The sequence below is a fragment of the Dermacentor silvarum genome, chromosome 6, assembly GCF_013339745.2.
Source record: "Dermacentor silvarum isolate Dsil-2018 chromosome 6, BIME_Dsil_1.4, whole genome shotgun sequence".
Taxonomy (NCBI): domain Eukaryota; kingdom Metazoa; phylum Arthropoda; class Arachnida; order Ixodida; family Ixodidae; genus Dermacentor; species Dermacentor silvarum.
Window position 1 is genome coordinate 27,768,545 of NC_051159.1, and position 13,404 is coordinate 27,781,948.

The following is a 13,404-nucleotide window of genomic DNA, read 5'->3' on the forward strand; positions in this document are numbered from 1 at the left end:
ATACCGTGAGGAGGCTGAGATAAGAATTCTCTCCCACCACTTTGACCAGCATCTGCAAGTGGCATTCCTCCCTTACCACAGCAAAATCTCTGGCACATCTTTTAGCAAGGCAATTTCTCTAACACATTCAACACTGGGAGATTGTGCTGTCTCATCATCACCACTGCACAGAAGGTGCAACTGAGGACCAGGCATACAACTAGCAGAAGCATGTTAGACAACATTTGCCTCACAATGAATATTTTGCACAGATTATTACATAATCTACACACTAGACTTGCCACAAAATCCAGCATATAACACAAGCTTTTCTTTCCTGGCATGTGGTGGGACAGATTTTCTTCTCATATTGTACTCTGGTAATTGAAGGGGTTTAAATGCTTTTTCAGTTATGTTATGCACGGGTCTCTATTTTTTTTAATGGTTTCTTGGGCAGCAGCAGCAGCCTCAAATTGCTTTTTATATTGACACCAGGTGCATAGCAGATAATGTAGAAAAGAAACCACACACCATTTTCGCAAGATTTCAGTGCTTTATAACAATGTGCAATTCTAATGTTCAACTATATGACAATATATTATTAGTACTTATTCACAATGTTCAAACTTGAGGAGGGGCCCTTTAATTTTGCTAGGCACTTGGTGACATTGTCTGGGCCCTTGAGTGCAAGAAAACCCAGCACCGCTGTTGTCAAGGTTGGCCATTGCCACGTGTGTGAGCGTACAGTAGACCAAAGCAGCAACATTGTGTGAAACTTCCACTAGTTTGGCAATCAAAATATTTTAGGCACTTCCCACAAAGCATGCGGCTAGTTTTGACTTTTCACATCGCATCACAGAGGTCAGCTGACAGTCACATTTTTGAAAACGTTTTTCTACCACATGTCACTCCTTAGTGGCACACTGAAGTGAATTCCCATCTCGGGTGAATGTGCGCTGCACCTAGATCTTCGAAAAGTAGTGGAAGGCTTTGATCTTGCCGCCAACTAACACAATTTCAGTGCACCCGCCTGGTTTGGGCCAAAAGCAGCTAGCAGACTTAATGCGTGCCTCACACACATTGTTCCCCATTCTCAACCATCGCACCAGTCGTGCCCTTGTATTTTAATTGACTGTCGCTCGGATCGTGAAATTAACCTTTGAGTGGCTGCCACGTTATAGACTAGGCCAGCAAAAGACTCCTCCCATCAGCTCTTCCGCACTCGTCACTGGCACTGCAGAACAAATCCGTCATCTGACCAGTTGTGAGATTGCTTTACACAACAGTCCGGCATGCGTGCAGCTAGGACGCTAAACTGCCTTCGGCAATTGTAAGGGGACCTCACCACAGCACTGACAGAACACAGAGTAGATAGTGTCCAACGCCACGCACCAGTGGTGGCGCCCTCTAAATAAAGAGGAGCAGATCTTGACGGTTATGCTTTTGCTGGTTGCATTCGGCGGAAGCAATTGCGAGAGCCAGAAACACGTCACAGACATCGGGTTTTGGGCACAACCTATTCTGAACCAGATGTTGCAATCTGCAAACGTCGAAACATTGCTTCCACAATTGCCAAGATTCATAGATCCGCCCGTGAAAATAACTGTTTTTGCAGTTGGTGGGCTCTTCCCTGGTTGTTCACACAAAGGAGAAGGACCAGACAGTGTTAAAACAGACGCTAAACTCACGAATTGGCTGCCTAATGTTGCATGGCCTCTTAATGTAATGCAGCAAGTCAGGCGCATGCAATTTCAATATCTTTCGTTTGGCACTGCCGGCATTGTCGCTACTTTTCTAAGATCCAGGGGCTTTAACATAGTGCAGCAAACTGTGCCACTAGTAGCCGGGATTTTCTCCATGGCATGTGAAGCAGGCCACAGGTGGAGGAAAAATACTGGATGCATGGTGCATTGTCTTAATCCCTGGTTCTTAAAAGTTGACATTACTATAATACACTGCGTTTTAGGCATACATAGGCTACAGTCTGCACAGTAGAATGCACATTTTTGAGGCCAAGGTGTGGATGTCTAGTCAGTTGAGCACAGTTCAGGGTCTCGTCTCAGACTTTACGTGACCTTCCTCCACACCTATACGGAGGAGAGCAACAGCTTGGTGTTTTGAGCAGTGACATGATTCTTGCATTTTGGTCACTATGCTGTGGTTGTGTCCGATCAACATGGTAAAGAAGCGTAAGCGCTAGTGTTGTCCTCGTGTTAGCAGTGCCGTTCAGAACCCTTGAAACAGGCTGCGACTTCTTGTGTGTCATCAGTATGCCTCAACATACAAAGTCTGAGCACATACCTGCCAACTCTCCGTAAAGGGGCTCATTCTACGATTTTACAAATGTTGCATCAAGTATTACAAAAAATAAATTCTTTTCGTCAGTCTCCGAACCTTCCACTGGAAGCCTTCCAATGGTGATAGGACACGCAGATAGGTATCTGCTTCGAGCAGTAGAGACAGGAAATCAGCAACAGTAATGTCGCTGAAAAAGTCATAATGAGATGCCTTGCTGCTGGTTGTGTGCTGCATCAAAAGGTAAAGGGCCACATAGGAAATTTCGATTATGCACTGGAAATTGTTACGTGCCCTCTAGGGAGCATTCTACCACATGAATTTTTCAAACTGGCTCATTATTAGTAGAGATGGCAACATTTGAAGTGTCGCGAATCCATAATTTCAGGAGGCAAGCGTCATTGCCTACATAGACACTCTCTCCACTTGCCCCGTCTACCTTCCGCAAGGGAAATTCCTTCCCTGCATTCTCCCATACCGGAGCCGGAGGATCGCATCTGTCCCTGCCTTTTCTTTCTTGCGCGTTTTTTTCTGCACGGCACACTTTCGGTGACGGTTTCGCGCGCAAGCCTGCGAGCTGTTTTGTTTGTTTCGCACTGTGCACAACAAAACCTGCGTTGCTGTCTGGCTGCTTTCAGCGAACTGGATACCTCCGTGCACGCACTGCACTTGTTTGCTTGGCCAGACCTGGTGAGGGGTCTTTTAATAAAGTGTTCCCACAAAAGGCTCCTCTAGGCAAGCTTTCATAAGAAATGCGTGCTACCTTCCCCTCTCGGTGTCATGTCAGCAATAGTTTTATGAATTTTAAGGTTGGCAGGTATGTGAGCACATTCTTTTGTGCTTGCTGTGCAAACAAAGGTGATACTGAGTTGTGCCAGTACTTTCTGGCAAAGGTACATTGGTGCAGTCTCATAGCCGTGTCTTGTCCTTTTTAAAGCCAACGCAAGCTTCTCCATCAAGTTTGCCTGCCTGTCTTGCTAAACAATTACATTGGAGTAGTTGCATATGAAACACATGGCAGCCAGCTGGCACAGTTTTCATTGGCATTTGCTCGAAACATGTTTTGTTGTTTTCTAGCTTGCCGTTGCAGCAGCAGTCTGAATCCTACAGGTCGTAAGTGCACTGGCATGGCGAGAAATCAGCATGGCAGATTTTGCAGTGAAATGCATAGGCATTCTTGTTCGAGCCTTCCAACTGCAAATTCATAGCGGGTGGAAATCATTAGCATAAAAAAACATTGCTGAAAAGGAGCCAGAGACAAACTGGAAATGCCACAACCAGCAAGCACACCTCCTGGAACAGAGGAGTCTCTGCTGTGAAGCTCGCACCGACGTTCAATGTCTAGCATTGCGCAGTCAGCTGTGCAAGCACCAGAGTTTGTGTGTGTGTATGTGTAATGGATAAAATTTTAAAAAGATCAAGTTTCAATCTCCACCGCTGGTGGTGCAATTGCAACAAGACGGTGTGTATAAGTCACTACTACTACACCAGAAAGCTGGTTCCCTGGGCTGTAATTAATTTATAAAACACAGAAATCGAAAATGACAGCCAGTGACAACACCACACTTGCATGAAGTGCAAACATGCATGTGGTTCGTGCTACCGCACATGAAATTTCAGATAACCACTACAGTCAAGTTTAAACTCTATTTTTTTTTTTACGTTTGTGTGTGATGTTAGTGTGCATGTTAGGTTTTTAAAAAAAAAGAAAGCCAGGATCACCTTTCTCAAATATACATTGTACCAACAAGCCTTTGCGAGTTGTGCCTGTTTCGACGAGCTGTGGGGGAAAGTTCCAGTTTTGCCTCTTCCCGATGTGTTGGCTCCTTGTGCAGTTCTCCCAGATAGTGATGATTCTATAGCACCATGACATCCCTTGCAGTGACATCTTTTCACTGTTTTGACATGCATTCGTCACATCTCGTGTTTGCAGCTTCTAAATGAGTGGTTCTGGTATGCTACCCTGAAATTTGGATATGCCAGATACAGCAATGAGATTGGCTGCAGAAACATTATGCAACATTTCCTCCCGAAGGATGATGCACTCATTTGTAATGCGTGTCATTGCCAGTGCTCCGTTGCTGCAGCGCTGGCAACCTTTCTTTGAAATGCATACAGTATGAGCTCCAAGTACACAGCACATCATCTCACTGATGTTGACAATGGTTGTCTGAACAATGCAATAATCCAAGGAAACCGCGTTTCTTGCACATTGATGACAGTGTTCGTTTATTCATCTTGATTTTCCCTATCATAGCTTTTCTTCTTGCCATGTGGCTTACACTCTTTGATTCCCCCTTCACACACCGGTATATATTTGCTGTGTGCATAATACAGTGTGGACCGCTTATAACGTAAGTCGCCGGAGTCACGAATATCTGCACTATAAGTGGTACTGCACTGTAACCAAAACAACTATTTTATTACGATAATGGACACTCCAGGCGCATTTCTGCCGTTGCTGTCACTGTGCTCAAGGTTCTGTATTCGCTTACTAAATAAATTAACAAGCATGGTGTCACGCGCGCACAAGCAAACATGAACATGTCTCACTCGTTTAACGCGGAAACGAACTGTCAAAACGCTCGAACGACGAAGCGCGGCGTGCGAATTGACCTTCGTGCTATCATGCCTCTTGCTTCAACGCGACCCATAAGCGAAAACATGGCGCGCGGCTGACTTTCCCCGTCGCAAATTGCTTTCAAGATAGGGCCAAGGCGATCGTATCACCGAAGTGGATCGTCGCAGATTAGATCCAGCTTCAGTCCACTGAAACCATTCCACATTGCTTTGCTGGCGAAAATCCTCTCCTTTCGTTTGCGCCAGTCCCGAACACAAGTTTCGGATTCTTCGAATGCCTGTGATGCGGCCCGATTTCCGTCTGTCTCCGCACACATGATCACTTTCCTTTTAAATACGGCATCATGATGAACTCGGTACTTCATGCTGATAGAGCAGATGCAGAGAACGTGAAGACAGACGGTAGACTATTGCCTGAGCACGTGTACTGCAGCACATGGAGGAAGCTACGGTAGCTAGGCTCGACGCGCGTGCGAAGCGGCCATTTTGAAATGCCGACGGCTATATGGTAACGCAGATTTAGGGTCGTACTTGATTCTAAGCGCACGCAATTTTTGGACCTGTTTTATTGGAAAAAAAGTGCACATTAAATTCGAGCACATGTGGTATTTGTGGCTTGAGGGGAGCGTTTGCCATCTAGGTTGACTGCCGAACTTCCAGGCAGCCGCACTGTAACCAGTATTTTGTGTCCCGCAACTGCACTATAAGCGATATGTGTATACATATAGTGCTATGAGAAAATTAACGGGAGTCTGAAAAGGCCGTATTATATCCGGTCCTCCACTATAAGCGGTTACGTTATAAGTGGTCTATACTATAACAAATTGGTTGATAGTCGGCACTCTGTCCATCTTCTTATGTCCTTTGTCTTGCGCTGTTACTTGTTTTTACGTAACGAAAGCATTCGTGGTAAGACCCATGTGCACAGCATCTCCTACTCGGTGGAGTTGGAAGACCAAAAATGGTGAGCTCTGGCTCATACACCATTTTGGCCGACCCAACATGGCCGACCCAACATGGCCGACCCAACAACGAAATATTGGTAACACAGCCAAGTCAAGCCAAAGGCATTGTGGGGCTCTGGTAGCAGCTATCAACCTAACCTAACCCATTGCCAGAGCCTTGACCACGGTTAGCGGGAACAGGTAGGTGCACAAGAAATGGCCTTTTTTTTTTCCATCCACAAGTGGCACGTCTAAATTCACGTAAAATCTTTGTAACATCATGCAAAAACCTTCGATCTTTTGAAGCAAATAAGCCAAGTATAAAATTGTCTTTAGCGTTCATTTAGGAACACATGCTGCCGTCCACAGGCCTTTCAGTCGAGGCCAAAGATGCTGAGTGCAGTGTAGGTGGTTCGCAGCGCCAGGTCCTGAGGTCCAAGGCCCAACACAGCCGCGGTCAGCTCGAGCACCGCTGGCAGGCAGCAGGGCTCGTTGCGCTGAAAGGAGCAGTAGCGCTCGAGCAGCCGCACTGCACGGGGCTGCAGTGCCGTGCGCCACGGCGACGGCAGTGCCCGGGCATTGGGCCACAGGAAGGGGCTGTCGCTCTCCAGGAGCAGCCGCTCGGGTGGCACGCCTTGCAGCACCGCAGGCTCCTTCCACAGCTGACCACCCACGCCCAGGTAGCAGCCCCGCGCTACGTACGCCGCTGCCTGGTCGCCGCTGCCCGCAAAGCAGTGCAGCACCACGTGCGCCGGTAGCCGGCTGCTGTGCCGTGCCAGCACATCCATCATGGCATCAAACGCTGCTCGCTCGCGCAGCACCAGTGGCTTGTTAAGCTCAAACGCCAGCGCCATCTGCGAGTCAACATTGTCCAGCTATGCATCCTATGAAACACGTGTCCCAAAAAAGTGCATATGGGAGCGAAGTGTAGACACTGGACATTGAAATCTCGCCAGACCTCATTATTACGAAGCTTTTTAAGTGCTGCGGTAATTTCATTACAGCCATACAGGACTTGAAATATTTTACTACAGCTTCTGTATTCTTTGCAGACTACTTCGATCCAGCACCTTTCTTGAGGCATTCGGGCTACTTGCCACGCTTTGGGCATGACAGTGTTTATTCAATGCTCAAGGTACACGGAAAATGATGCAGTGCCCGCTGCAGCTCGAAACCAACTTTCAATCTCTCATGACTGTCTGTGGTTGCAATGCTCTCTGAAAGTGGGCATGTTGTGCTTTGCAAACTATAAGTATGGCAGTTGTTGCGACACCACATTATCGGCGCTATCTACCGATGGCAACCGAGCCTCGGGTCCACTTGCAGTGGACTAGGGAACAGTAGTTCAGCGAGCTCAGCCGATGTAGCACGGCAGTCTGCAGCTGGTCAGCCAACAACAAAAGGGCGCAATGAAAGAAAAAGGTTCACTGCGGTCACAAGCTTATTTGGCTTGCCAGCGACATGCAACGAGAGAGCATGCAGCCGCTCACGCAGCTCCACTGTATGTCAGACTTTGTTCATAGGCTCAATACAAAACGAAAAGCCTGCAAAATTGCATTCAGTTTTCTGCAAGTACTGGCCCTAGCTTTTTATCGTCAACCTTTCTTTTTTTATCCCTGCTGTGTTTGAGAAAATTGTCAGCAACTGTACTGGTATCTTTAATGGATGTATGGCCTTGATGTCGTTCTTTCCATATGTTGGGTCATCGCTCACCCCTTTGTACAACCTTGCCCCTCCGAAACCACCTTGCTCATTCAAGTGCCAGAAGCCAAGTCCTTAGTTAAGAAGATGCTTCCGTGCAATCGAACTAACACTCTGGCCACCCAAGATTAGCTATTGTTGTTCCTTACCCACATCGGATTGCGCACAGCCTAAAAAAGTTACAACAGGCCAAGGTCAAGGTCGCCTTTTCTGCCCCGTGAAAGGTAGTCAAGCTCTGCAAAATTAGCAGTGCAATTACCAATAAGCGACTAGGCTGTAAAAAATGGTGCAGAATACACTTCGTACTCTACAGAGAATGTGTAATGTATTAGATTCCACTCTCCTGTGAAAAATTTCATGCGGACCAGACATGATGCTGTTTCAACAAGACTCGTCACCTTGGCTGGTCGTTGGATTTTCAATTATTCTGAATAGCCGCCATGCATGTGGGCGGTTGAAATTGGGCATGCGAAACGTGTTAGGCTGGACCTTGTTAGGCTGGACCTTGCGGATCGCTCTGCTCTGACAAAGAGCATTTTGGCACTGCAACAAATAGTTTGGTTTGAACGGGGCAGAATATATAATACGCTCACTTACAATGCTCGCAAAGAAGCAAATATGCCATGCACAGCACGTTCAGTAGCAATAATAATTCTTCACTATGATGAATGCATGTGGCATTCAATGTTGTTTTTCCCTCGATAACTCATCCAGAGACAAGACCATTTCTATGTCTCTGCACAACACAGCATTTTCAGAACAACAGCTCAACCCCACACATGCTGCAATGTCTTGTCCTTTCTTCACGCTGTTCCATAATACACCTGTTTGACTGTTTGCACCCTTCCACGGAGTCTCAATAGAAAGGCCCAGCTGCGATCAAAGTGGGAGGGAGAGCATTTTAGACAAATGCATGTTCACATTTAGAGCAACAAAATCTGGAACCGGGCAAGGAGGCAACTTCTGAAACTGCTGGAAAGCACCGCAAGTAGGGAGGAAGAAGAAGTAGTTTATTGATGTGAAAAAGTAGAGAGGTCGGCCGGAATATGGAGCATCTGGCCTGCTACTCTACGTAAGGGAAGGGGAGGAGGGGAAGAAAGAGGGTCACAATGGTGGATGATAATGGGAGGAACTAGGTGAAAGGACACATTGCACAGATGATTATCACAAGCGTGAGTCCAGGCCCGTGTCGCCTAAGAAGCGTGAAAAAGCACGCATTGCCTCTGTTGTCTGACAACTCTGTGGCCCTGCGCCTAGCAAGAGGTCCTCCGACAGTGGTCTATTATATAAATGCCTCAAGGTGGCTGCCAGTGTGAGTCTTTCGCGTGCATACTCAGGGCACACCACGAGCACATGGTCTATAGTCTCTATAACACCACACACTGAACAGTCCGGGGAGTCTGTCCGTCCAATGATGTGCAAATATTTGCGCGTGAAAGCGACGCCTAGTCGCAGTCTGTGTATCAAGCATGTATGAGGGCGTGGAATTCCACGCTGAACAGGAAATTGCATATCGGGATCCAGCCTTTTAAGGCGAACGTGACGAGCGTCTGGCTGGGCCCAGTATGTTTTCGTCGCACTCCTCATTAATTTCGACAGGAGGCATGTGATGTCTGGTCTAGAGAACGGCACTACAGTTCGCAGGCCATTGCTGAGGGCGCGCTTTGCTTCAGCATCGGCCATCTCATTACCATTGAGCCCACAGTGTCCTGGGATCCATTGGAACACTATGCGGTGGTGTTTTTCTTGAGCGCATGAAAGTAGCTCGGCGATCTGCAGTGCCAGAACCTGATATGCGGTGTGGCGCAGGAAGCATCTCAAAATTTGCAGCGCGGGTTTTGAGTCCGTGAAAATGCACCACTCTTGAGGTCTTTCCCCGCAGATGTGGCGAATCGCTTCCCGTATAGCCACAAGCTCTGCAGCGGTTGAAGTCGAATTATGATCTAGAATGAAACCTCGAGTCATCTGCTGGGCTGGTATCACCACAGCTGCTGTCGATGCCGTTGATGACGCGGACCCGTCTGTGTAAACATGAACATAGGTCTGGTATTCTGACCAGATGTATGCCAAAGTAAGTTGTTGTAGTCCGCTAACGGGAACCATTGATTTCTTTAGTATGCCGGGGACGTTCACGCATACCGAAGGTTGAGTCATCACCCACGGTGGTTTGACGGGGTCATATGGAAGGGCATAGCCTGATGTTATGTGGGGTAGATGGCTGCGGAGTGCACTTGTGAAACTGCTGTCCGACCGCTCATGTAGAACCGACGTCAATGGATGGCAATGGTGTCGTGTAAGTAAGCGTAGATATACTCGAAGTGGTTCGTGGGACAGGTATACCGATAATGGGCATACGCGGGCTTCCTCAATTGTGCCTTTGTTGGAGGCACGCCGTGGCAAGCCGAGGCATGTGGTTGCATTCACGCGAAAATCCGTCTGCCGCTATCCGATCTCCATTAACGGTGTTATAATACCTTATGTCTCCCACCACAGATTCTTGGGCATTATCATTGACCGTGGTTTGTCGTGGTCGAGGCATGTGAATATGTTGAAGCAAAAACTTAATCTGTTTTGCCATGTTCTTCGCTTCGTAGCAGGCATGAAATGGGGCCCCACGGAAGGCTCCCTACTACGACTTTATCAGTCTCTATTTATAGGCTACATTCGATACAGCCTCCCGATACTCTCAAATTTGAGTATTTCCTGCTTACGGACATTAGAGAGCGTTCAAGCGCAGGCACTCAAAATATAGTAGGGAGGAAGATTCATGGTCAACACCAGTGGTGGCACTTATAGGTGTTATTGCTTTGACGTCAAAAGTCTTGGACACACAAAACAATGGAAGTTGTTGCGGGGTCACAAGACTATCTTCTGCAGATATCGCATGTGTTCTGCTTCAAATTGAGAGAGCATTTTAGGTGCTGAGGAAGCATTGAAAGCCATGTGCATGAGCACACCATCATTAGTCCCCCCTGAAAAATAATTATTGTTTTGAATGTGCTTCAATGCGCACACATCATTTCGAGTGCACATATTGCTACACTATACCTCTGTACTTTTGCATCAGAAGACCTTCCAAAGGCTTGCTATGATAAGTGACACCAGCACGTCTTGTATGCCAAAAGAGATCCGGTGTGGCACATTGCAAGTGTGGCTTGTTCCAAAAGTTTCTGGCCCACTGTACATCGGCCCCATCGCTGTACTGGCACACCTCAGTGACATCACTTGCATGATATCCCACTCATGTTCTTTAACTGTTTATATCAAGACTATTGAACAACCAGTGCCGTTCGCATCGCCCACCTTAAATATTACTACCCTTGGAATTCTGAGTGACTCACCCAGTTGGCATCGTCTGAAACAAGGCAATTACTATGCAACATTGGGCATTGGATTAAAGGTAGACAACGAGGTTCACATGGACTTGCATGTGAACCTGCAATCATCATTCATCCTCTCGTCTAGAATAAACACATCTCATTGTAGCAGTGTCTGCCCTGTTCAAACAAAAACACTTGGAGTCAGCACTGAGCACCAAGATGGAGGAGCATGTGCACGATTTTTCAGATGATCAAAAGGGGCAGGCGGAAAGACGGACGTTTGCAGATATAGATATTCCAGAGAATCACAAAATGAAGTTGCAATGAACCTTAAAAGAGTAAGCAGGGGCCGTATTCTGAAACGTTCGCCTAGGCGAAATTTCTTTTTTCGTTTCAGGCGTGCGCCGATTGGCTGTTTTAGCAAAAATTGGATGAGCTGATTGGGTGGTTGAGCCCGATTTTTCAATTTTGCTCAACCAGCCAATCAGCGCGCACGCTGATTTCGCCTAGGCGAACGTTTCAGAATACGGCCCCAGGTTGGGTGTGTGTGTGTGTGTGTGTGCGCGCGTGCGTGCGGACGGACGGACGGGCGCGCATGTCCCGCCCGTCCGCACGCACGTGTGTCAGTCATGCAGACATGTCCGCTGATCGCGTTTTTGGGGGCAAATAAATATTCGGATATCGTAAATTCGTAAATGGTCACGGCCGAACGGCCGATATATTCCGTAAGATGAAGTATTGGCCGCCATTCCCCTACCTGTTTCTCGAGCACTTCGATTTGACACTCCGGAGAGGAGAAATTTTTGCTGAAATCCAGGCCACACTCGCCGATGCCGACGCATTCTGGACTGGACGCGACGCTCCGCAGCACCTCGAGCGTGTCCTCGTCCCAAGATTTCGCGTCGTGCGGGTGGATGCCTGCGGCGCGAGAGCACGGTGTTTGTGCAAACGAAATCCAACCCGCTCCAGCAGCTTACCTGCGGTGCAGTACACTGTACCGGGATGCATTCGCGTCAATCGAAGGGCCTCCTTGGTCGTGTGTGCCGACGTGCCCAGTACGATCATCTTCTTGACGCCCGCATCTTTGGCACGCTGAATCACGCTCTCGAGGTCGCGGTTAAACTTTTTGTTCACTAAGTTAGCGCAGATGTCTATGAGTATGTAGTTGTCATCAGTTTCTTCGGTTGCTTGCGCTTTTCGGGGATCATTTTTCGTCCCCGCGGCTCCCGACGTGAACAGCTGATCGCATGCGGCATTGCCTGACGCCATGTTATTGACGTCACGAAACGCCAGCCGCAAAATATGCTTATCTTAAAAAGGCGCCCATTCGCGACTTTGTTCAAATATATATGCATTAGTTTATAAAGTGCGGAATGTTTCTTTAACTAGGGTCGAACCTTACGCGATATTTTTTTTTTTTTTTTTAATCTCCATGTTTGTATGGGTGTCTGTTATCTCCTAGCTTGTCAAGCGCCAATAATATGTTAGGTCCTCGTTTTATATCGTTTCCATCATGGATTACTTGAACAACGCTTGAACAATAGATCTCAGCTGCAGGGTATCGGGACAGCGCGTTTGTCGAGAGCGCCTGCCTGCTGGGTAGCGACAGCATCCGCCGCCGCCGCCGCCGCATCCTCCGTCCGCATCATGATGAAAGAGGGAGACGTCGACTATGTTGCTTTCCTCACCGGTGAAGCCATCCTCGCTGTTGGCATTCTGTGCGGCGCGCATGTTGGCAGCTCTCGAAGAAGCTGGGCGTCTTCGTATTCTTCGTGGTTAATGCTGCGCAAAGTTTTGCCATTGGCAGTAACCAAAATATGTCTGATCGGCCTATGGTACTTACAATCCGGCTGTCACACTGCGCACTTTTAATCGCGCTTGAGCCCGATCCGGATCAAATTTCAAGATTGCGATTGGCTCCTGTGCGCTAGGTGCAGGAGGGAGCCAATCGCAGTCAAGAATTTCGATCCTGATCGAAAGTGGCCGTGCGATAGCGGCATAATTATGTGATATTCCGAAATAACGGGCGTTGTATCTCACGCCTAGAGACATCTGGCACATTGTCGTAGCGGTTGACATACGTCGTCTTCTCGCTTGCATTTAATAATCATAAGTGGGTCGAGCTTGCATGCATGCATAGAAATGTGCGTGCAACTTCACCGCGCGTTTCGCTTCGTGCACACTGTGTAGTCTAATGTTTCTGAAGCTTAAATAATTGACTCTAATGCAAGCTCGTCAAAGAAGGCACAGAGGTACAGAATTGTGCCATTTTAATCACTGCAGTGAATCGAACGCAGACACCGTAATGAGAGAAAGCATCTTCTGCATTCTTGCAGAAGATGCTTACAAATGTGCTTACACCTAGCTAGGTGTAAGCACATTTTAGCAACCACTATACCTAGATGAAGTTATGTGTAAATGTTAGCATCTTAGGTCAGTAGGTGGAATTAGCAACTCAGGCAAAAAAAGCACAAGCAGTTGCTTAAGATACACATTCTTCTTCTTGCTTCTAGAAATGTTAATATAGATCACCTAACATTCTGGGGCCGTATTCTGAAACGTTCCACTTCAGTGAAATTTCTTTT

At 47.4% G+C, this 13,404-nt stretch overlaps 2 protein-coding genes across 6 annotated transcripts in view; one reads left to right on the forward strand and one right to left on the reverse strand.

Annotated features, from left to right (window-relative positions):
- Positions 1-432: 432 nt before the first annotated feature.
- On the reverse strand, positions 433-12,156 carry LOC119455343 (3'-5' ssDNA/RNA exonuclease TatD). The gene is made up of 3 exons (XM_037716728.2): positions 11,797-12,156; positions 11,577-11,737; positions 433-6,652 (listed from the first exon to the last, which is right to left on the reverse strand). The coding sequence occupies exons 1-3, from the start codon at positions 12,086-12,088 to the stop codon at positions 6,173-6,175; spliced, it is 933 nt and encodes a 310-aa protein (XP_037572656.1). The 5' UTR covers positions 12,089-12,156; the 3' UTR covers positions 433-6,172.
- Positions 12,157-12,263: 107 nt separating this feature from the next.
- Positions 12,264-13,404, forward strand: part of LOC119455344 (endoplasmic reticulum aminopeptidase 2) — a 147,587-nt gene continuing 146,446 nt past the window's right edge. For all 5 annotated transcript variants that reach the window (XM_049668720.1, XM_037716729.2, XM_049668719.1 and 2 more), the window contains exon 1: positions 12,264-12,509. Coding sequence is in view for 4 of the 5 variants with exons in the window: in XM_037716729.2 (XP_037572657.1) it covers positions 12,467-12,509 (43 nt within the window). In the remaining variant the exon portion in view is untranslated. The remainder of the gene's footprint in view (positions 12,510-13,404) is intronic.